Raw genomic sequence first — 22,817 nt, forward strand, 5'->3', positions numbered from 1 at the left:
AGGCATAAGCTACAGACAACAAACACAATTGCATTTTATCGATGGCATTTTGAATGCACAGAGATACCGTGACAAGATCCTGAGGCCCATTCTTTTTTTTTTTAAGGTATTTGTGACCAATAAATGCATATCTGTATTCCCAGTCATGTGAAATCCATAGATTAGGACCTAATGAATTTATTTCAATTCACTGATTTCCTCATATGAACTGTAACTGTTTCATGCGTTGATATTTGTGTTCGGTATATTTTGGTGGACAAGAATCTGTTGAGAATCTGAGAGAGCAGAGCCACATAGACATTGTATCTATATTTGTCTGGCTAGTGTACTGTGTAATGCTGTGGACACTGGACCCCTCATCTGGAGTAAATAAGACCAGAATATACGACGGGTAACTCGCAGCAGGGTTGCTGTAAATAACAGAACCCTTCAGTCCAACCTGTCAGGTACCTCTTACAGTACCAGTCAGCAGGACCTACTGCTGTGACAATCACTTCCTGGAGTTGTCAACCTCTCCCTGTTATTTCCTCTGATTGGCTCTTCCCGAGATCGGCCCAATCAGTGGCTGGTTAGTGGTTAGTAGTAGATAGGACTGTTGATTGCTCAGTCTGTCTGTGTCTGGGGTAATTACTGGTGCTTGAACTTTATAGCCTTGATGGACAAATAAATTAACAAACAAACAAGGATTTATTTACCAGTAAGGAAGTTACAATTAATATATCCATGTTTATAAGGCGTTGCTCAACTTGCCACACAAGCTTTATTATTTTGAATCTGAACATTCATATTTTTGAACAAAGGAAACCGAACGGAAATACAGTGAGCGCTCCAAAAGCATTGGGACAGTGACACCTTTGTTTTTGTTTTGCCTCTGTACTCCAGCACTTTGGATTTGAAATGATACAACGGCTATGAAGTTAATGTGTAGACTGTCAGCTGTAATTTTAGGGTATGTTCATTCATACTGGGTGAACCGTTTGAGAGTTACAGCACTTCTTGTACATAGTCCCCCCCCCCCATCTGAGGGGACCAAAAGTATTGGGACAAATTCACTTATGTGTATTAAAAGTAGTCTAACATTTAGTATTTGGTCCCATATTCCTAGCATGCAATGATTACATCAAGCTTGTGATTCTTTTGGATGCATCAGCTGTTCATTTTGCTTGTGTTTCAGATCATTTGCTACCCAATAGAAATTAATGGTACATAATTAGTGTTATTTTGGAGTCACTTTTTTTATTGTAAATAGGAATAGAATGTTTCTAAACACTTCTACATTAATGTGGATGCTACCATGGTAACGGATAGTTCTGAGTGAATCGTGAGTAATGATGAGTGGGAAAGTTCAATACATCTCTGCAGCTTGACAAAGAGTTTATAAGGGGAGTCGTGTCTGAATGCGTTTTTGGATAACTGAAGTGAATTGAAAGGCTGCATGCAAGGACAAAAGGTGACTAGCGCTCTCTCTCTCTCTTCAGCCTAGTGAACTCTGGCAGAGATGCGTTTTAGCCCCGGGCGCACACTGGCTGTCTGAACGAGCCCACCGAATCTCATCTCGGGCCTGCTTAAGCAAGCGTTAAGATGGAATAGTAAGTTAGTTGAATGAAAATAGTATGATCAGAAAGGCAGATTTTTTTTTTTAAAATGTATTTTTATGGCACAGAGTTTCACTCCTATTTAAGTCAGTGAGAGCACAGATTCTGTCAGTTATTTTAAATCACCTTTTAGACTGAAACATCATTTTTAAATATATGGGGTTTTTTTTAAATATTTTTATTTTGGCTTTGTCCAGAAATACAGTAGGACCAAAACATTACAGCACTGGCTTTAATGTCAACGATAAGGGCTCCATATATATTTCTTAAATATATGGTTTGAAATTTGCAGCAGCTAGAAGCACCGTCTGTTACTTTGCAGACTGATTTCATAGCTCTTCAGAGATGTGAACCTGCCTGTCCCAACACGGAGAGGAGAGGGATGACTGCTGTGGTTAGTGAGTTGTTGACAAAGGAGAGAGGGATTCTGCCTAAGGTGTGTACGTGTGTAGGCTGATTTGTGAGGCTGCCTGGTTGATACCACGCTGCGAAGATTCCCTTCTCTCTCTTCATCAGCCACTTCTCAACAGGCAGGCACAATCAGCTTACAAACACGTAGACACACAAACACTCTGTCTACACCAGTGTTTTCCAAACTAGGTCCTCTGGACCCCAAAGGGGGTGCACGTTTTGGTTTTTTTCCCTAGCACTACACAGCTGATTCATAATCAATAATCAACTAATCATCAAGCTTGTCTACATCTCCCCTTTCTTAAAAAAGACACTGTTGTAAAAAGACAATTTGTTGAATTAAAATAAATATATATATAATAATATGTATGTATGTATGTATGTATGTATGTATGTATACTACAAGGTATACCTTGTATACTATAAGGGTACATACAGTGAAATGCTGCAAACATATCACCAACCCTCCTGTATGTATCTGCCTGTATCTTAAAGGGTAGGAAGCATGAGTTTTACTCACCAGTATAACAACACAGTGTGGTCAAAGACCAGGTAACTTAGTTGTTGTAGTTGTAGGTTATTGCCTATTTATTCACTTATTTCCAGATATCTCCTAAACTACCCACAATGCACTATTTCTCAACATTATATGGAGGATCTATTCTGTGCTACTGAGTTCATATGCTAGCTCGATGGCTAACGTTAGCCACTAAGCATGTAATTACATTCCAGACACAACTGTTGGTGGGAGTGAGCTACAATCCACCAATCCCAGGAAGTGTTACGTAAAACAAGGAGCATGGGCGGCCATGCAGCATGCTTTTTCACGGACTTTGTAGCTGTGGTATCTAGTGGGTACCTGTTAGCACAGCAGACTATGGTGCCTTCTTGCCGTGGGCTCCAAACGAAAGACAAAATCATACCTGCTCTAATTGTGTAGCACCTCGTCTGTTCTCCTTTTTGTTTTGTCAACTTTTCGGCATGTTCTCTGTGAAGTAAGCTACGTGTGTTTTTGTTACTTTTTCTACCTTGGCTAGCACACTAGCTGACTGACATCTGGAATCTAACTATTTTTGAATTCCCTGACTCTCCATCGGCCAGTGACGCATCCGCCTCCCCCTAGCTTTGATAACTAACTCAGTCTGCGTGCTTTAAAAAGTTTTGCCGTCAATAAATCTGGCCCTGCTCTCTCATTGCTTTGATCTGTGGTTATGTTTTAGTAGTTCAAGCTGGTCTCCAGTAGTTGGGCTCTAGCTTGTCGACCATAACCGTGGTGGTTGGCTAGGCTAGTAGTCAGTTGGCTAAATAGCTAACGTTAGCTGGATAGCTAGCTTGCTGGCTAAGATTACTGCATATAGCTAACATCCTTTGATAACTGGTTTGATGGTGTTATGTATTTCCAAAACGTTGGTTTACTTTAATGTAGCTGTAAGCTAGGTGTTGATTAGCAACTGGCTGACTCATGTAGTGCTAACGTAACGTTAGAAGTCTAGTAGGGCAAATGTTAGCAGGCTAATTGGCTAGCAACCTTGCAAGTTGATTTGTAACGATACATTCATAAAGTTTTTGCTTGTAAGTCGGCAGAACTGTTTTGTTTTTTTAAACCAGTAGTCATGAGTACTAATTATTTGGTTTAATTTGAAGGTATACATGTGAAATTATTTCTGTTGGGAGTTTTACATTCTAGGAAATAGACTTAGGCTCACAGTACATCATCTCCCGGAAAAACTTTTTCCGACATGACTTTGTCACTGTTCTAAATTCTGATCCGTTTTTATGTAATAACTCCTCAAATAGAAAAGAGAGACGTAAACTTTGCATTGAGACTTTTGATGTGTATACTAATGCAAATCCATAATGTTAGTCGTAGTAACATTTCTGCTAGCTACCCTGTAACGCCACACAGGTTAGTTTTCTCAGAGTGAGTTTGCAGCCCTGTTCTGCGTCACGTCATTCCTGGTCAGCAGGATAGCCATCGGTGAATCATCTGCTTTCCCCTGTCACAGTACAGCCCTGCCAGGCAATCAAGGCAAATTCAATTAGGCCTGGGCACTTTGGCAAATTTCAATGGGGGAGGTAATATCCATTAAACCCCCCCCATGTCAAGACGTATCACGGGGGAATATGATTTAATATCACCGGCCCGGCCGTCCGGCCAGCAATGATACAACTTGGGGGGGGGGGACAAAATGCTGCTGGTGGCCATTGCACAGGAAAGGTTTAATAAAGATGATGGAATGGGAGAGTCCATTAGCGGAACAGGGTCTTCGGCAGGTCTTTCTGCTCTGAGGTCATGAATTCTAGTACTGCTGTAATAACATTAAGTGATTTAAGTGGGGAGGGGAAAGAGGAGAGGGGAGGGAGGTAGGTAGGGGAAAGGGAGGGGAAAGGGGAGGGAGGGGAAAGAAGGGAGGGAGGGAGGGATGAGGGGAAAGGGGAGGGAGGGAGTGAGTAGAGAGGCGAAAAGGAGGGAGGAGAAAAGGAAGGGGAGGGAGAGGGGAGAGGCTAGTGGAGGAGGGGAGAGGAGGGGAGAGGCTAGTGGAGGAGGGGAGAGGATTGGAGAGGCTAGTGGAGGAGGGGAGAGGCTAGTGGAGGAGGGGAGAGGCTAGTGGAGGGGGGAGAGGCTAGTGGAGGGGGAGAGGAGGGGAGAGGCTAGTGGAGGAGGGGAGAGGCTAGTGGAGGGGGAGAGGAGGGGAGAGGCTAGTGGAGGAGGGGAGAGGCTAGTGGAGGAGGGGAGAGGCTAGTGGAGGAGGGGAGAGGCTAGTGGAGGGGGGAGAGGCTAGTGGAGGGGGGAGAGGCTAGGAGAGGGGGGAGGAGGGAGGCTAGTGTAGGGGGGAGAGGCTAGTGGAGGGGGAGAGGCTAGTGGAGGGGGAGAGGAGGGGAGAGGCTAGTGGAGGAGGGGAGAGGCTAGTGGAGGGGGGAGAGGCTAGGAGAGGAGGGGAGAGGCTAGTGGAGGGGGGAGGAGGGAGGCTAGTGGAGGGGAGAGGCTAGTGTAGGGGGGAGAGGCTAGGAGAGGAGGGGAGAGGCTAGTGGAGGGGGGAGAGGCTAGTGGAGGGGGGAGAGGAGGGGAGAGGCTAGTGGAGGAGGGGAGAGGCTAGTGGAGGGGGGAGAGGCTAGTGGAGGGGGGAGAGGCTAGGAGAGGAGGGGAGAGGCTAGTGGAGGGGGGAGGAGGGAGGCTAGTGGAGGGGAGAGGCTAGTGTAGGGGGGAGAGGAGGGGAGAGGCTAGTGGAGGGGGGAGAGGCTAGTGGAGGGGGGAGAGGCTAGTGGAGGGGGGAGAGGCTAGTGGAGGGGGGAGAGGCTAGTGGAGGGGGGAGAGGCTAGTGGAGGGGGAGGAGAGAGAGGCTAGTGGAGGGGAGAGGCTAGTGGAGGGGGGATGAGGTAGGCTAGTGGAGGGGAGAGTGGATCTGTGCGGGGTGGGGACAAGGAGTGGTGAGGAGGGAGGCTGAAGGTTACTCCTCTCTGAGAGGTGACCTGTCCTCCCTCTGTCCCTGGCTGGCTGGCGGAGAGTGTTAGAATGCTGATTGGCTGGCTGGTTGAGAGGGTTAGAATGCTGATTGGTGGCTGGTCGAGAGGGTTAGAATGCTCATTGGCTGGCTGGTGGAGAGTGTTAGAATGCTGATTGGGTGGCTGGTGGAGAGGGTTGGAATGCTGATTGGGTGGCTGGTGGAGAGGGTTGGAATGCTGATTGGGTGGCTGGTGGAGAGGGTTAGAATGCTGATTGGGTGGCTGGTGGAGAGGGTTAGAATGCTGATTGGGTGGCTGGTGGAGAGGGTTAGAATGCTGATTGGGTGGCTGGTGGAGAGGGTTAGAATGCTGATTGGGTGGCTGGTGGAGAGGGTTAGAATGCTGATTGGGTGGCTGGTGGAGAGGGTTAGAATGCTGATTGGGTGGGCGGCGCTAGAAAACTCTAGGTGCTTGTGAGTTCCTGGAAGGAGTGTCCCACTTCCACAGCGTTCACTGATATGGCCTGGGTGGTGTGCCACTTCCACAGCGTTCACTGCTATGGCCTGGGTGGTGTGCCACTTCCACAGCGTTCACTGCTATGGCCTGGGTGGTGTGCCACTTCCACAGCGTTCACTGATATGGCCTGGGTGGTGTGCCACTTCCACAGCGTTCACTGATATGGCCTGGGTGGTGTGCCACTTCCACAGCGTTCACTGATATGGCCTGGGTGGTGTGCCACTTCCACAGCGTTCACTGATATGGCCTGGGTGGTGTGCCACTTCCACAGCGTTCACTGATATGGCCTGGGTGGTGTGCCAAATGGCAACCTATAGGGAATACAGTGCCATTATTATAGACTGAGTGTACAAAACATTAGGAACGCCTTCCTAATATTGAGTTGCATCCCCTTTGGCCCTCAGAACAGCCTCAATTTGTTGGGTGTATGGATGACAGTAACCTCTCGAGGGAAATCATCACCACTTGCCCAGTTGTTCTTTGACAAAGCTGCAGATTTAATTTGTTTCTGACCTTTCTCTGCTGCCCAACTGACCAGTCCTCAACAAATTAGAGACAGAAACAATTAATGCTGAGACCTGGCATATTAATGCCTCAAAGCGTTGGCGTGAATGAATGTCCTAATCATCAGTCAGTCCAGGCCCTCTGGTCTGGTCTGTGGTCTATCAAAATGATCTTTCAGATTTTAAACAAATTTTTCTGGCTATAACAGAGGGAAACGACTGGCTTTATAAAGACTTAGTCTTGCTCTGGTGAAATGGATCAAATGCCAACCATTGGCTTTCCAGAGAATCCAAACATTTGTTTTGTCTGAATAAGAACCTTTGGTCGTCCTCTTCCAAGGATCTACTCTGGCAATATCACTTCCCCTTTCAATGGACAGTGTTAGTCTTCCAAGGATCTGCTCTGTCAATATCACTTCCCCTTTCAATGGACGGTGTTACAGTCAGTCAGACGGACACTGTTTATCATTATAGACGGTGTTACAGTCAGTCAGACACTGTTTATCATTATAGACGGTGTTACAGTCAGTCAGACGGACACTGTTTATCATTATAGACGGTGTTACAGTCAGTCAGACGGACACTGTTTATCATTATAGACGTTGTTACAGTCAGACGGACACTGTTTATCATTATAGACGGTGTTACAGTCAGTCAGTCAGACACTGTTTATCATTATAGACGTTGTTACAGTCAGTCAGACACTTTATCATTATAGACGGTGTTACAGTCAGTCAGACGGACACTGTTTATCATTATAGACGGTGTTACAGTCAGTCAGACGGACACTGTTTATCATTATAGACGGTGTTACAGTCAGTCAGTCAGACACTGTTTATCATTATAGACGGTGTTACAGTCAGACGGACACTGTTTATCATTATAGACGGTGTTACAGTCAGTCAGACACTGTTTATCATTATAGACGGTGTTACAGTCAGTCAGACAGACACTGTTTATCATTATAGACGGTGTTACAGTCAGTCAGACGGACACTGTTTATCATTATAGACGGTGTTACAGTCAGTCAGACACTGTTTATCATTATAGACGGTGTTACAGTCAGTCAGTCAGACACTGTTTATCATTATAGACGGTGTTACAGTCAGTCAGTCGGACACTGTTTATCATTATAGACGGTGTTACAGTCAGTCAGACACTGTTTATCATTATAGACGGTGTTACAGTCAGTCAGACACTGTTTATCATTATAGACGGTGTTACAGTCAGTCAGACAGACACTGTTTATCATTATAGACGGTGTTAGTCAGTCAGTCAGACACTGTTTATCATTATAGACGGTGTTACAGTCAGTCAGACACTGTTTATCATTATAGACGGTGTTACAGTCAGTCAGACAGACACTGTTTATCATTATAGACGGTGTTACAGTCAGTCAGTCAGACACTGTTTATCATTATAGACGGTGTTACAGTCAGACGGACACTGTTTATCATTATAGACGGTGTTACAGTCAGACGGACACTGTTTATCATTATAGACGGTGTTACAGTCAGTCAGACACTTTATCATTATAGACGGTGTTACAGTCAGTCAGTCAGACACTGTTTATCATTATAGACGGTGTTACAGTCAGTCAGACACTGTTTATCATTATAGACGGTGTTACAGTCAGTCAGTCAGTCACTGTTTATCATTATAGACGGTGTTACAGTCAGTCAGACGGACACTGTTTATCATTATAGACGTTGTTACAGTCAGTCAGTCAGACGGACACTGTTTATCATTATAGACGGTGTTACAGTCAGTCAGACACTGTTTATCATTATAGACGGTGTTACAGTCAGTCAGTCAGACACTGTTTATCATTATAGACGGTGTTACAGTCAGTCAGACGGACACTGTTTATCATTATAGACGGTGTTACAGTCAGTCAGACACTGTTTATCATTATAGACGGTGTTACAGTCAGTCAGACGGACACTGTTTATCATTATAGACGGTGTTACAGTCAGTCAGACGGACACTGTTTATCATTATAGACGTTGTTACAGTCAGACGGACACTGTTTATCATTATAGACGGTGTTACAGTCAGTCAGTCAGACACTGTTTATCATTATAGACGTTGTTACAGTCAGTCAGACACTTTATCATTATAGACGGTGTTACAGTCAGTCAGACGGACACTGTTTATCATTATAGACGGTGTTACAGTCAGTCAGACGGACACTGTTTATCATTATAGACGGTGTTACAGTCAGTCAGTCAGACACTGTTTATCATTATAGACGGTGTTACAGTCAGACGGACACTGTTTATCATTATAGACGGTGTTACAGTCAGTCAGACACTGTTTATCATTATAGACGGTGTTACAGTCAGTCAGACAGACACTGTTTATCATTATAGACGGTGTTACAGTCAGTCAGACGGACACTGTTTATCATTATAGACGGTGTTACAGTCAGTCAGACACTGTTTATCATTATAGACGGTGTTACAGTCAGTCAGTCAGACACTGTTTATCATTATAGACGGTGTTACAGTCAGTCAGTCGGACACTGTTTATCATTATAGACGGTGTTACAGTCAGTCAGACACTGTTTATCATTATAGACGGTGTTACAGTCAGTCAGACACTGTTTATCATTATAGACGGTGTTAGTCAGTCAGTCAGACACTGTTTATCATTATAGACGGTGTTACAGTCAGTCAGACACTGTTTATCATTATAGACGGTGTTACAGTCAGTCAGACAGACACTGTTTATCATTATAGACGGTGTTACAGTCAGTCAGTCAGACACTGTTTATCATTATAGACGGTGTTACAGTCAGACGGACACTGTTTATCATTATAGACGGTGTTACAGTCAGACGGACACTGTTTATCATTATAGACGGTGTTACAGTCAGTCAGACACTTTATCATTATAGACGGTGTTACAGTCAGTCAGTCAGACACTGTTTATCATTATAGACGGTGTTACAGTCAGTCAGACACTGTTTATCATTATAGACGGTGTTACAGTCAGTCAGTCAGTCACTGTTTATCATTATAGACGGTGTTACAGTCAGTCAGACGGACACTGTTTATCATTATAGACGTTGTTACAGTCAGTCAGTCAGACGGACACTGTTTATCATTATAGACGGTGTTACAGTCAGTCAGACACTGTTTATCATTATAGACGGTGTTACAGTCAGTCAGTCAGACACTGTTTATCATTATAGACGGTGTTACAGTCAGTCAGTCAGACACTGTTTATCATTATAGACGGTGTTACAGTCAGTCAGTCAGACACTGTTTATCATTATAGACGGTGTTACAGTCAGTCAGACGGACACTGTTTATCATTATAGACGGTGTTACAGTCAGTCAGTCAGACACTGTTTATCATTATAGACGGTGTTACAGTCAGTCAGACACTGTTTATCATTATAGACGGTGTTACAGTCAGTCAGTCAGACACTGTTTATCATTATAGACGGTGTTACAGTCAGACGGACACTGTTTATCATTATAGACGGTGTTACAGTCAGACGGACACTGTTTATCATTATAGACGGCGTTACAGTCAGTCAGACACTTTATCATTATAGACGGTGTTACAGTCAGTCAGACACTTTATCATTATAGACGGTGTTACAGTCAGTCAGACACTGTTTATCATTATGGACGGTGTTACAGTCAGTCAGACACTGTTTATCATTATAGACGGTGTTACAGTCAGTCAGACGGACACTGTTTATCATTATAGACGGTGTTACAGTCAGTCAGACACTGTTTATCATTATAGACGGTGTTACAGTCAGTCAGTCAGACACTGTTTATCATTATAGACGTTGTTACAGTCAGTCAGTCAGACGGACACTGTTTATCATTATAGACGGTGTTACAGTCAGTCAGACACTGTTTATTATTATAGACGGTGTTACAGTCAGTCAGTCAGTCACTGTTTATCATTATAGACGGTGTTACAGTCAGTCAGACACTGTTTATCATTATAGACGGTGTTACAGTCAGTCAGACACTGTTTATCATTATAGACGGTGTTACAGTCAGTCAGTCAGACACTGTTTATCATTATAGACGGTGTTACAGTCAGTCAGTCAGACACTGTTTATCATTATAGACGGTGTTACAGTCAGTCAGACGGACACTGTTTATCATTATAGACGGTGTTACAGTCAGTCAGTCAGACACTGTTTATCATTATAGACGTTGTTACAGTCAGTCAGTCAGACGGACACTGTTTATCATTATAGACGGTGTTACAGTCAGACGGACACTGTTTATCATTATAGACGGTGTTACAGTCAGTCAGTCAGACACTGTTTATCATTATAGACGGTGTTACAGTCAGTCAGACACTTTATCATTATAGACGGTGTTACAGTCAGTCAGACACTGTTTATCATTATAGACGGTGTTACAGTCAGTCAGACGGACACTGTTTATCATTATAGACGGTGTTACAGTCAGTCAGTCAGACGGACACTGTTTATCATTATAGACGGTGTTACAGTCAGTCAGACGGACACTGTTTATCATTATAGACGTTGTTACAGTCAGTCAGTCAGACGGACACTGTTTATCATTATAGACGGTGTTACAGTCAGTCAGACGGACACTGTTTATCATTATAGACGGTGTTACAGTCAGACGGACACTGTTTATCATTATAGACGGTGTTACAGTCAGTCAGACACTGTTTATCATTATAGACGGTGTTACAGTCAGTCAGTCAGACACTGTTTATCATTATAGACGGTGTTACAGTCAGACGGACACTGTTTATCATTATAGACGGTGTTAGTCAGTCGGACACTGTTTATCATTATAGACGGTGTTACAGTCAGTCAGACGGACACTGTTTATCATTATAGACGGTGTTACAGTCAGTCAGACGGACACTGTTTATCATTATAGACGGTGTTACAGTCAGTCAGACAGACACTGTTTATCATTATAGACGGTGTTACAGTCAGACAGTCAGTCACTGTTTATCATTATAGACGGTGTTACAGTCAGTCAGACGGACACTGTTTATCATTATAGACGGTGTTTCAGTCAGTCAGACACTGTTTATCATTATAGACGGTGTTACAGTCAGTCAGTCAGACACTGTTTATCATTATAGACGGTGTTACAGTCAGTCAGACACTGTTTATCATTATAGACGGTGTTACAGTCAGTCAGACAGACACTGTTTATCATTATAGACGGTGTTACAGTCAGACGGACACTGTTTATCATTATAGACGGTGTTACAGTCAGTCAGACGGACACTGTTTATCATTATAGACGGTGTTAGTCAGTCAGACACTGTTTATCATTATAGACGGTGTTACAGTCAGACGGACACTGTTTATCATTATAGACGGTGTTACAGTCAGTCAGTCAGTCAGACACTGTTTATCATTATAGACGGTGTTACAGTCAGACGGACACTGTTTATCATTATAGACGGTGTTAGTCAGTCAGACACTGTTTATCATTATAGACGGTGTTACAGTCAGTCAGTCAGTCACTGTTTATCATTATAGACGGTGTTACAGTCAGTCAGACACTGTTTATCATTATAGACGGTGTTACAGTCAGTCAGTCAGACACTGTTTATCATTATAGACGGTGTTACAGTCAGTCAGACGGACACTGTTTATCATTATAGACGGTGTTACAGTCAGTCAGTCAGACGGACACTGTTTATCATTATAGACGGTGTTACAGTCAGTCAGACGGACACTGTTTATCATTATAGACGGTGTTACAGTCAGTCAGACACTGTTTATCATTATAGACGGTGTTACAGTCAGTCAGACAGACACTGTTTATCATTATAGACGGTGTTACAGTCAGACAGACACTGTTTATCATTATAGACGGTGTTACAGTCAGTCAGACACTGTTTATCATTATAGACGGTGTTACAGTCAGTCAGACACTGTTTATCATTATAGACGGTGTTACAGTCAGTCGGACACTGTTTATCATTATAGACGGTGTTACAGTCAGTCAGTCAGACACTGTTTATCATTATAGACGGTGTTACAGTCAGACGGACACTGTTTATCATTATAGACGGTGTTACAGTCAGTCAGTCAGACACTGTTTATCATTATAGACGGTGTTACAGTCAGACGGACACTGTTTATCATTATAGACGGTGTTACAGTCAGTCAGACACTGTTTATCATTATAGACGGTGTTACAGTCAGTCAGTCAGACACTGTTTATCATTATAGACGGTGTTAGTCAGTCAGACACTGTTTATCATTATAGACGGTGTTACAGTCAGTCAGTCAGTCACTGTTTATCATTATAGACGGTGTTACAGTCAGTCAGTCAGACACTGTTTATCATTATAGACGGTGTTACAGTCAGACGGACACTGTTTATCATTATAGACGGTGTTACAGTCAGTCAGTCAGACACTGTTTATCATTATAGACGGTGTTACAGTCAGACGGACACTGTTTATCATTATAGACGGTGTTACAGTCAGTCGGACACTGTTTATCATTATAGACGGTGTTAGTCAGTCGGACACTGTTTATCATTATAGACGGTGTTACAGTCAGTCAGACGGACACTGTTTATCATTATAGACGGTGTTAGTCAGTCAGACGGACACTGTTTATCATTATGGACGGTGTTACAGTCAGACGGACACTGTTTATCATTATAGACGGTGTTACAGTCAGACGGACACTGTTTATTATTATAGACGGTGTTACAGTCAGTCAGACAGACACTGTTTATCATTATGAACGGTGTTACAGTCAGACGGACACTGTTTATTATTATAGACGGTGTTACAGTCAGTCAGACAGACACTGTTTATCATTATGAACGGTGTTACAGTCAGACGGACACTGTTTATCATTATAGACGGTGTTACAGTCAGTCAGACAGACACTGTTTATCATTATAGACGGTGTTACAGTCAGTCAGACACTGTTTATCATTATAGACGGTGTTACAGTCAGTCAGACAGTCAGTTGGACACTGTTTAGCGTTATAGACGGTGTTACAGTCAGTCAGTCAGTCAGTCGGACACTGTTTAGCGTTATAGACGGTGTTACAGTCAGTCAGACAGTCAGTTGGACACTGTTTAGCGTTATAGACGGTGTTACAGTCAGTCAGTCAGTCGGACACTGTTTAGCGTTATAGACGGTGTTACAGTCAGTCAGACAGTCAGTCGGACACTGTTTAGCGTTATAGACGGTGTTACAGTCAGTCAGACAGTCAGTTGGACACTGTTTAGCGTTATAGACGGTGTTACAGTCAGTCAGTCAGTCAGTCGGACACTGTTTAGCGTTATAGACGGTGTTACAGTCAGTCGGACACTGTTTAGCGTTATAGACGGTGTTACAGTCAGTCAGTCAGTCAGTCGAACACTGTTTAGCGTTATTCGGATGGTCCACTTGTGATGGTCACGTGTAAATGTTTGTCTAGCTCTTTAATTTAACCTTTGTTTAACTAGGCAAGTCAGTTAAGAACAAATTCTTATTTACCATTACGGCCTACCGGGGAACAGTGGGTTAACTCCCTTGTTCGGGGGGCAGAACGACAGATTTTTACCTTGTCAGCTCGGGGGATTCGATCCAGCAACCTTTCGTTTACTGGCTCAACGCTCTAACCACTAGTCTACCTGCCACCCCAAAAAGGATCCCAAATGGCACCCTATTCCCTTTTCTAGTGAAATATCTATCTGATATCTAGGGACCGTGGTGTCATCTGGGACGTAGCCCTTATCTATTAACCAAGCTCCTCTCCAGATGCTGGCTTTTCCCTTTTACGGTTTGTAGATTTGTTACGCTGTCCACCTCTCCGACTGCCAGAAGTCATCTAGTTGAACCGATTTCCAATCACTGTATTTTACAGTTCACTTTACGTCAGTCTATACTATCTACTATCATAATAATAATAATAATATTTTATTTATAGAGATCTTTTTTCATTTACAGATGGAAATCACAGATCTCTTTACATTGTGACCATCTACTGAAGGAAGTTGAGATGTAGTTTCTGTTTAAAACGGGCTGAAATTTCAGGTGGTCTTTTAAAAATAAAACTCATATAGTTAAAGGGACGTTATCAGAATTTCACAATGTTATTCCAACTTCATAGTGTGGAACTATATATAAAAACAGAATTTACATTTGACTGCACTGGGGCCTTTTTATTGAGCAAGAATAACAAAGAAAATGGCTTGTATTGATCTCGATCGCTCAAAATGTAGCCTACGTGGCTTTTTGTATCGTTCTTTGTAAGCTTGGGCGATATCCAGATATTCATACCGTTATTCTGCCGTGCCGGGATTTACGGTATTACCCGACAGCACACAAGGGGGGTGAAAAAGCCCATTGGATGTCTATTACCAGAATGCTAACAAAATTAGCACAAGTAATAGCAAAATCACATAGACGCTGTTTTGCTAAGACCTAACGAGTGAAAACAAACAAACTAATTGCAAAGACAGGCAAATCCAGCTCAAAGTTATACAAGCATTGCTAGTAGCTACCGATTTGTCATTTTCGGTGAGTGTGGACATTTATTTACAAGCGAAAGTAAATGAGAGAAATTGTGCAAATGAACAAAGTTGGGATGCATGCTTTTCTGAAGGAAGAGCAGCATGTGTACACGGAACAGAGGAGGAAGAGTAGCATGGGTACACGGAGCAGAGGAGGAAGAGTAGCATGGGTACACGGAGCAGAGGGGGGACGAATGGAGGAGGAAGAGTAGCATGTGTACACGGAGCAGAGGGGGGAAGAATGGAGGAGGAAGAGTAGCATGTGTACACGGAGCAGAGGGGGGAAGAATGGAGGAGGAAGAGTAGCATGTGTACACGGAGCAGAGGGGGGAAGAATGGAGGAGGAAGAGTAGCATGTGTACACGGAGCAGAGGGGGGAAGAATGGAGGAGGAAGAGTAGCATGTGTACACGGAGCAGAGGGGGGACGAATGGAGGAGGAAGAGTAGCATGTGTACACGGAGCAGAGGGGGGACGAACGGAGGAGGAAGAGCAGCATGGGTACACGGAGCAGAGGGGGGAAGAATGGGGGAGGAAGAGCAGCATGGGTACACGGAGCAGAGGGGGGAAGAACGGAGGAGGAAGAGCAGCATGGGTACACGGAGCAGAGGGGGGAAGAGCAGCATGGGTACACGGAGCAGAGGGGGGAAGAACGGAGGAGGAAGAGCAGCATGGGTACACGGAGCAGAGTGGGGAAGAACGGAGGAGGAATTAAAAACGCTACAAGGAAGCACAGGGACAAAATGGCAGCTGTGCAGAACTCATACAGAGCTTTCTTGACTTCTCAAACACGGCAGAAAGCACGGTAAGCTTAATCATGTGAAAGGTGAAAGGAAGAACGTAATCTGCTTTATCTCCTAACATACTGCAAGTATGTAATTAAAAATTAACTACACATATTCAAATCTATTCAAAAGCTTTAAAGAAATTGTTTCAACGGTATATGCAAACCATCCCGTGGGTTATTTCCAAATACCCAGTATACCGCCTAACTCTAGTTCTCTGGGACACTACATTTGTATTAAACCTTGTGTATCATTCTGGGAACTGGAGTAAAACACCAGAGAGTCTTACTGAGGCAGTGATTACTTACCAGGACTCCCTGGAAAACAGTGGTCATTTTTATAGAGTAGACAATCCTGGTTAAATACATCAAATGAGTGGAAGTTCACTAGAACAATTAAATATCAGCTGATTGTTAATGAAGTCCCGGCCTTGTCAAATGTAGAATGGCTCGTGAGATTCTTCCTTCTTGAGACTGACCAGGCTTCAGTAATCAGCTCTTGTTTGTACACACACACACACACACACACACACACACACACACACACACACACACACACACACACACACACACACACGCCACCACCGCAGGTACTAATGAGGCCTAATGAATGAGAGGTTAATTTGTACCTTCTGTTGCTCTGAACCCTCCCCCTCTATCCCCTCCTCCCCTGTGGGCGGGGCTGTTGCTCTGAACCCTCCCCCTCTATCCCCTCCTCCCCTGTGGGCTGGGCTGTTGTTCTGAACCCTCCCCTGTGGGCTGGGCTGTTGTTCTGAACCCTCCCCTGTGGGCTGGGCTGTTGTTCTGAACCCTCCCCTGTGGGCTGGGCTGTTGTTCTGAACCCTCCCCTGTGGGCTGGGCTGTTGTTCTGAACCCTCCCCTGTGGGCTGGGCTGTTGTTCTGAACCCTCCCCTGTGGGCTGGGCTGTTGTTCTGAACCCTCCCCTGTGGGCTGGGCTGTTGTTCTGAACCCTCCCCTGTGGGCTGGGCTGTTGTTCTGAACCCTCCCCTGTGGGCTGGGCTGTTGCTCTGAACCCTCCCCCTCTATCCCCTCCTCCCCTGTGGGCTGGGCTGTTGTTCTGAACCCTCCCCTCTATCCCCTCCTCCCCTGTGGGCTGGGCTGTTGTTCTGAACCCTCCCCCTCTATCCCCTCCTCCCCTGTGGGCGGGGCTGTTGTTCTGAACCCTCCCCTCTATCCCCTCCTCCCCTGTGGGCTGGGCTGTTGTTCTGAACCCTCCCCCTCTATCCCCTCCTCCCCTGTGGGCGGGGCTGTTGTTCTGAACCCTCCCCCTCTATCCCCTCCTCCCCTGTGGGCGGGGCTGTTGTTCTGAACCCTCCCCCTCTATCCCCTCCTCCCCTGTGGGCTGGGCTGTTGCTCTGAACCCTCCCCCTCTATCCCCTCCTCCCCTGTGGGCTGGGCTGTTGCTCTGAACCCTCCCCCTCTATCCCCTCCTCCCCTGTGGGCGGGGCTGTTGTTCTGAACCCTCCCCCTCTATTCCCTCCTCCCCTGTGGGCGGGGCTGTTGTTCTGAACCCTCCCCTGTGGGCTGGGCTGTTGTTCTGAACCCTCCCCTGTGGGCTGGGCTGTTGTTCTGAACCCTCCCCTGTGGGCTGGGCTGTTGTTCTGAACCCTCCCCTGTGGGCTGGGCTGTTGTTCTGAACCCTCCCCTGTGGGCTGGGCTGTTGTTCTGAACCCTCCCCTGTGGGCTGGGCTGTTGCTCTGAACCCTCCCCCTCTATCCCCTCCTCCCCTGTGGGCTGGGCTGTTGTTCTGAACCCTCCCCCTCTATCCCCTCCTCCCCTGTGGGCTGGGCTGTTGTTCTGAACCCTCCCCCTCTATCCCCTCCTCCCCTGTGGGCGGGGCTGTTGTTCTGAACCCTCCCCCTCTATCCCCTCCTCCCCTGTGGGCTGGGCTGTTGCTCTGAACCCTCCCCCTCTATTCCCTCCTCCCCTGTGGGCTGGGCTGTTGTTCTGAACCCTCCCCCTCTATCCCCTCCTCCCCTGTGGGCGGGGCTGTTGTTCTGAACCCTCCCCCTCTATCCCCTCCTCCCCTGTGGGCGGGGCTGTTGTTCTGAACCCTCCCCCTCTATCCCCTCCTCCCCTGTGGGCTGGGCTGTTGCTCTGAACCCTCCCCCTCTATCCCCTCCTCCCCTGTGGGCTGGGCTGTTGCTCTGAACCCTCCCCCTCTATCCCCTCCTCCCCTGTGGGCGGGGCTGTTGTTCTGAACCCTCCCCCTCTATTCCCTCCTCCCCTGTGGGCGGGGCTGTTGTTCTGAACCCTCCCCCTCTATCCCCTCCTCCCCTGTGGGCTGGGCTGTTGTTCTGAACCCTCCCCCTCTATCCCCTCCTCCCCTGTGGGCTGGGCTGTTGCTAACTAGGTTTCTAGGGTCTCGTCCCAAATGGCACTCGTTTTTATGTTCCCTTTATAGTGCACTTCTTATGTAGTGCACTATATAGGGAATAGGGTGCCATTTGTGACGCGGACTAGCTCTCTCTCTCTTCTTCCTAGGGAGGTAATAAGTTGACCTTCCTGTTGTTGGAGACAGCTGCTCTCCTATGGCATCACTTCACATGGAATAATTAACAAAAAGATTAAGCGATTGGCTGGCTGTAAAAATCACAGCTATCCGGATCAGTTTGTTTTTTAATATTATTTTATTTTATAATATCTCACCTACTCAAATAATATCACATTTTTTGGGTCATTGTCAGTCACTGATTTGTCAGTAATTTGATGCTCTATTGATAATGTCCTTCAATGACATGTCAAGCGCTAACATTTAAAGGGAAAGTACGCTATTTTGGCAACTAAGCCCTTTCCTACTTAGCCAGTCAGATGAATTCAGGGATATCATTTGTATGTTTCTGCGTACAGTTTGAAGGAAGTTGAAGGTGTGTTTTGCGAGCCAATGGTAGACTTCCAGTCATTGCGCTAACGCTAGTTAGCATTGGCTCATGAAACTACCTCCAACTTCTTTCAAAACAGCAGGCAGAAACATAAAAATGAGATCCATGAGTTCATCTGACTCGGTGTAAATAGAACAAGTTAATTGCCAAAATCTTGCACTATTGCTTTAATCTTGATCTGATCATGAATGGTTTCTGTTCTGTTGGGCCCCCCCTAGGTACTGAGCAGTACAGTACATACACTGGCTACGCGGATAGCTACCTATGGGACGGCAGACATCAGGACAAGACCCCAAGGTACGTACTCACTGATCAGACCGTTTTCAAATATACTCTACATATTTAAGGGATTTCACTCTGAAGTTGTTTACAATCTTGATTACCCAATTACCAAGATCTTGATATAATGACTTTTCCTCTAACTGACTGGTCGCCAGGAGAGGACTGGCCACCCCTCAGAGCCCGGTTCCTCTCTTAAGTTTCTTCCTAGGTTCCTGCCTTCTAGAGTTTTTTTCCTAGCCACTGTGTTTCTACCTCTGCATTGCTTGCTCTTTGTTTTTGTTTTAGACTGGGTATCTGTAAAGCACTTTGTCACAACTGCTGATGTTAAAAAGGGCTTAATAAAATACATTTGATTGATGTGACCTAACTATCGTCCACAGAGACACCTGGCAGAGGAGGTGCACAGAGATTGTAGCGATGGACGCACTGAAGTTCAGGAACTTCCTCGAACAGTTTCACCCTGAGAAAATGAACAGAGAACTGAATAAGGTGAGCAGTGGTAACTCAACAGGGGAGCAGTGGTAACTCGACGGGGGGAGCGGTGGTAACTCAACAGGGGAGCGGTGGTAACTCGACGGGGGAGCGGTGGTAACTCGACGGGGGAGCGGTGGTAACTCGACGGGGGAGCGGTGGTAACTCGACGGGGGAGCGGTGGTAACTCGACGGGGGAGCGGTGGTAACTCGACGGGGGAGCGGTGGTAACTCGACGGGGGAGCGGTGGTAACTCGACGGGGGAGCGGTGGTAACTCGACGGGGGAGCGGTGGTAACTCGACGGGGGGAGCGGTGGTAACTCGACGGGGGAGCGGTGGTAACTCGACGGGGGAGCGGTGGTAACTCGACGGGGGGAGCGGTGGTAACTCGACGGGGGAGCGGTGGTAACTCGACGGGGGAGCGGTGGTAACTCGACGGGGGAGCGGTGGTAACTCGACGGGGGAGCGGTGGAACTCGACGGGGGAGCGGTGGTAACTCGACGGGGGAGCGGTGGTAACTCGACGGGGGAGCGGTGGAACTCGACGGGGGAGCGTTGGTAGCTCGACGGGGGAGCGGTGGTAACTCGACGGGGAGCGGTGGTAGCTCGACGGGGGAGCGGTGGTAGCTCGACGGGGGAGCGGTGGTAACTCGACGGGGGAGCGGTGGTAACTCGACGGGGGAGCGGTGGAACTCGACGGGGGAGCGGTGGAACTCGACGGGGGAGCGGTGGTAACTCGACGGGGGAGCGGTGGTAACTCGACGGGGGAGCGGTGGTAACTCGACGGGGAGCGGTGGTAACTCGACGGGGAGCGGTGGTAACTCGACGGGGGAGCGGTGGTAACTCGACGGGGGAGCGGTGGTAACTCGACGGGGGAGCGGTGGTAGCTCGACGGGGGAGCGGTGGTAGCTCGACGGGGGAGCGGTGGTAGCTCGACGGGGAACGGTGGTAGCTCGACGGGGGAGCGGTGGTAACTCGACGGGGGAGCGGTGGTAACTCGACGGGGGGAGCGGTGGTAACTCGACGGGGGAGCGGTGGTAACTCGACGGGGGAGCGGTGGTAACTCGAGCGGGGGAGCGGTGGTAACTCGACGGGGGGAGCGGTGGTAACTCGACGGGGGGAGCGGTGGTAACTCGACGGGGGGAGCGGTGGTAACTCGACGGGGGGAGCGGTGGTAACTCGACGGGGGGAGCGGTGGTAACTCGACGGGGGGAGCGGTGGTAACTCGACGGGGAGCGGTGGTAACTCGACGGGGGAGCGGTGGTAACTCGACGGGGGAGCGGTGGTAACTCGACGGGGGAGCGGTGGTAACTCGACGGGGGGAGCGGTGGTAACTCGACAGGGGGAGCGGTGGTAGCTCGACGGGGGATCATGGTTCGTGGTGTGGCGGAAGAATCAGAATAAGTTAGGTAACATAGATAATTAAGATGTCTTATCTTCATAATATGCTTATATGATATACTTGTTATTAGAATGTATCCCTTTGGACTCTGGTGTTGGCAGTTGCACTTCCTCCCTCAGCTGGGGCTCAGTCACCTGGGGCCCAGAGAGGGGAGAAGTCAGGTTTATCTTTCACATGTCCCTGGTGCTATGCAAAATATCAGAAAGAGAAGAGGACAGGATGGAACATTGTCTTCATATGTGAATGTGTCTTTACCTATTCTTAAACCATGTGAAGACATGGCGTGATTAATGGGGGAACCAATTACTTGTCTCCACAATGTCTCAGGGATACAAACTTGTCACCTTTCAGCGATATTCACCGTTTTCAATCCAAAATAGGTGACCTACGTGATTCGTGTAGATCCGATGAGAAAAGTTTGGGAGGGGGGGGGGGGGGTTGGATCACTACTGGCTGTAAGCGAACGAGTGATGAGCGTTTGGAGCAATACTGGCTGCTGTTTTCAAGGCTCAGCCAATCGTTCACATAACAACTGAATGCAGCACTCGACTAAAGAAAGAAGAGACGACCAACTTACAAGTTACAGCATCAGCGTTCACTCTGGAAAGGCAGCTTGTCAGTTACAGCAGCGCGTCCCCTGAACGATAACGAAGAGGTAACGTTAGGTGAGAAGCCTTTCCACGGAGACAGGTGTGAGAAGGTTACAGCAGCACGTCCCCTGAACGATAACGAAGAGGTAACGTTAGGTGAGAAGCCTTTCCACGGAGACAGGTGTGAGAAGGTTACAGCAGCACGTCCCATGAACGATAACGAAGAGGTAACGTTAGGTGAGAAGCCTTTCCACGGAGACAGGTGTGAGAAGGTTACAGCAGCACGTCCCCTGAACGATAACGAAGAGGTAACGTTAGGTGAGAAGCCTTTCCACGGAGACAGGTGTGAGAAGGTTACAGCAGCACGTCCCCTGAACGATAACGAAGAGGTAACGTTAGGTGAGAAGCCTTTCCACGGAGACAGGTGTGAGAAGGTTACAGCAGCACGTCCCCTGAACGATAACGAAGAGGTAACGTTAGGTGAGAAGCCTTTCCACGGAGACAGGTGTGAGAAGGTTACAGCAGCACGTCCCCTGAACGATAACGAAGAGGTAACGTTAGGTGAGAAGCCTGACCACAGAGACGGGGGGTGAGAAGGTGATGAAGTGTACTTCATGAGCTGTAACCCGAAAAACAACTGGCATTTGGAAAGCTTGAGGTGAGGGAGACGGTGTGATGGATCAAGTATTAGCATTGTTAAGTATCTTGCAAGCATGGGGATCAAATTCTCCGTTAGCTAACCAGAGAAATGTTGAGCAACATTAGCCAACTTAAACTAAATTATTTGATCCGTTATGGTGTGAAGATTAGCTTGCTAAAAAAGTCAGACAGCTAACATTAGCTAGCTAATGTTACAACATCAGATGAGCTAACATTAGTAACCTAACCAATTCGTTAGAGTATTAACTGGTATACGACTCCTTGCCGTTCCTCAAGTTATAACGCGTTAGTTGCTTACTGAACCCTGGCAATCTGTGTGAAACTAGTTAACGAGCTAACCACTATCTGTTAAGTAATGTTTTCCCTCTACAGTATGTGGTTAATTTTTCGAATGAGAGATTTAGGGGGAAAATGAGGCATTGCTTGTTTAAACAAGTGGATTCAGGAATCAGGTGTAGCTGAAGCTGGGCCTGGCTTAAACTGGATGCTACTATAGAGGTGAAAGGAACACCACACACTTTCTCACTTTTTTTCAATACAGTGGATAAAAAGGGGTATGCCAGGTGTACTCTCAGCCTGAAAGAGATCAATAATACCACAAAGTGTATCATGCTCTGCTGGCACATTGTAGAACAGATGTCCACAGGCAGAAAGAGTACAATGTAATAACGTGCAGTGTAGCCCAAAGATATTATTTTTGCTGTGTTGAACTTGACAGTGGTAAGTGTGAGTGAGGGGGGGAATTATATATATTTTT

General features: G+C 46.6%; 1 protein-coding gene across 3 annotated transcripts in view; it reads left to right on the plus strand.

The window, feature by feature from the left end:
- Positions 1 to 22,817, plus strand: part of parga (poly (ADP-ribose) glycohydrolase a) — a 105,002-nt gene that overhangs the window by 61,173 nt on the left and 21,012 nt on the right. For all 3 annotated transcript variants that reach the window (XM_014180372.2, XM_014180374.2, XM_014180373.2), the window contains 2 exons: positions 18,875 to 18,953; positions 19,319 to 19,427. In XM_014180372.2, the coding sequence (XP_014035847.1) occupies positions 18,875 to 18,953; positions 19,319 to 19,427 (188 nt within the window). The remainder of the gene's footprint in view (positions 1 to 18,874; positions 18,954 to 19,318; positions 19,428 to 22,817) is intronic.

Source organism: Salmo salar, chromosome ssa28 (assembly GCF_905237065.1).
Source record: "Salmo salar chromosome ssa28, Ssal_v3.1, whole genome shotgun sequence".
Taxonomy (NCBI): domain Eukaryota; kingdom Metazoa; phylum Chordata; class Actinopteri; order Salmoniformes; family Salmonidae; genus Salmo; species Salmo salar.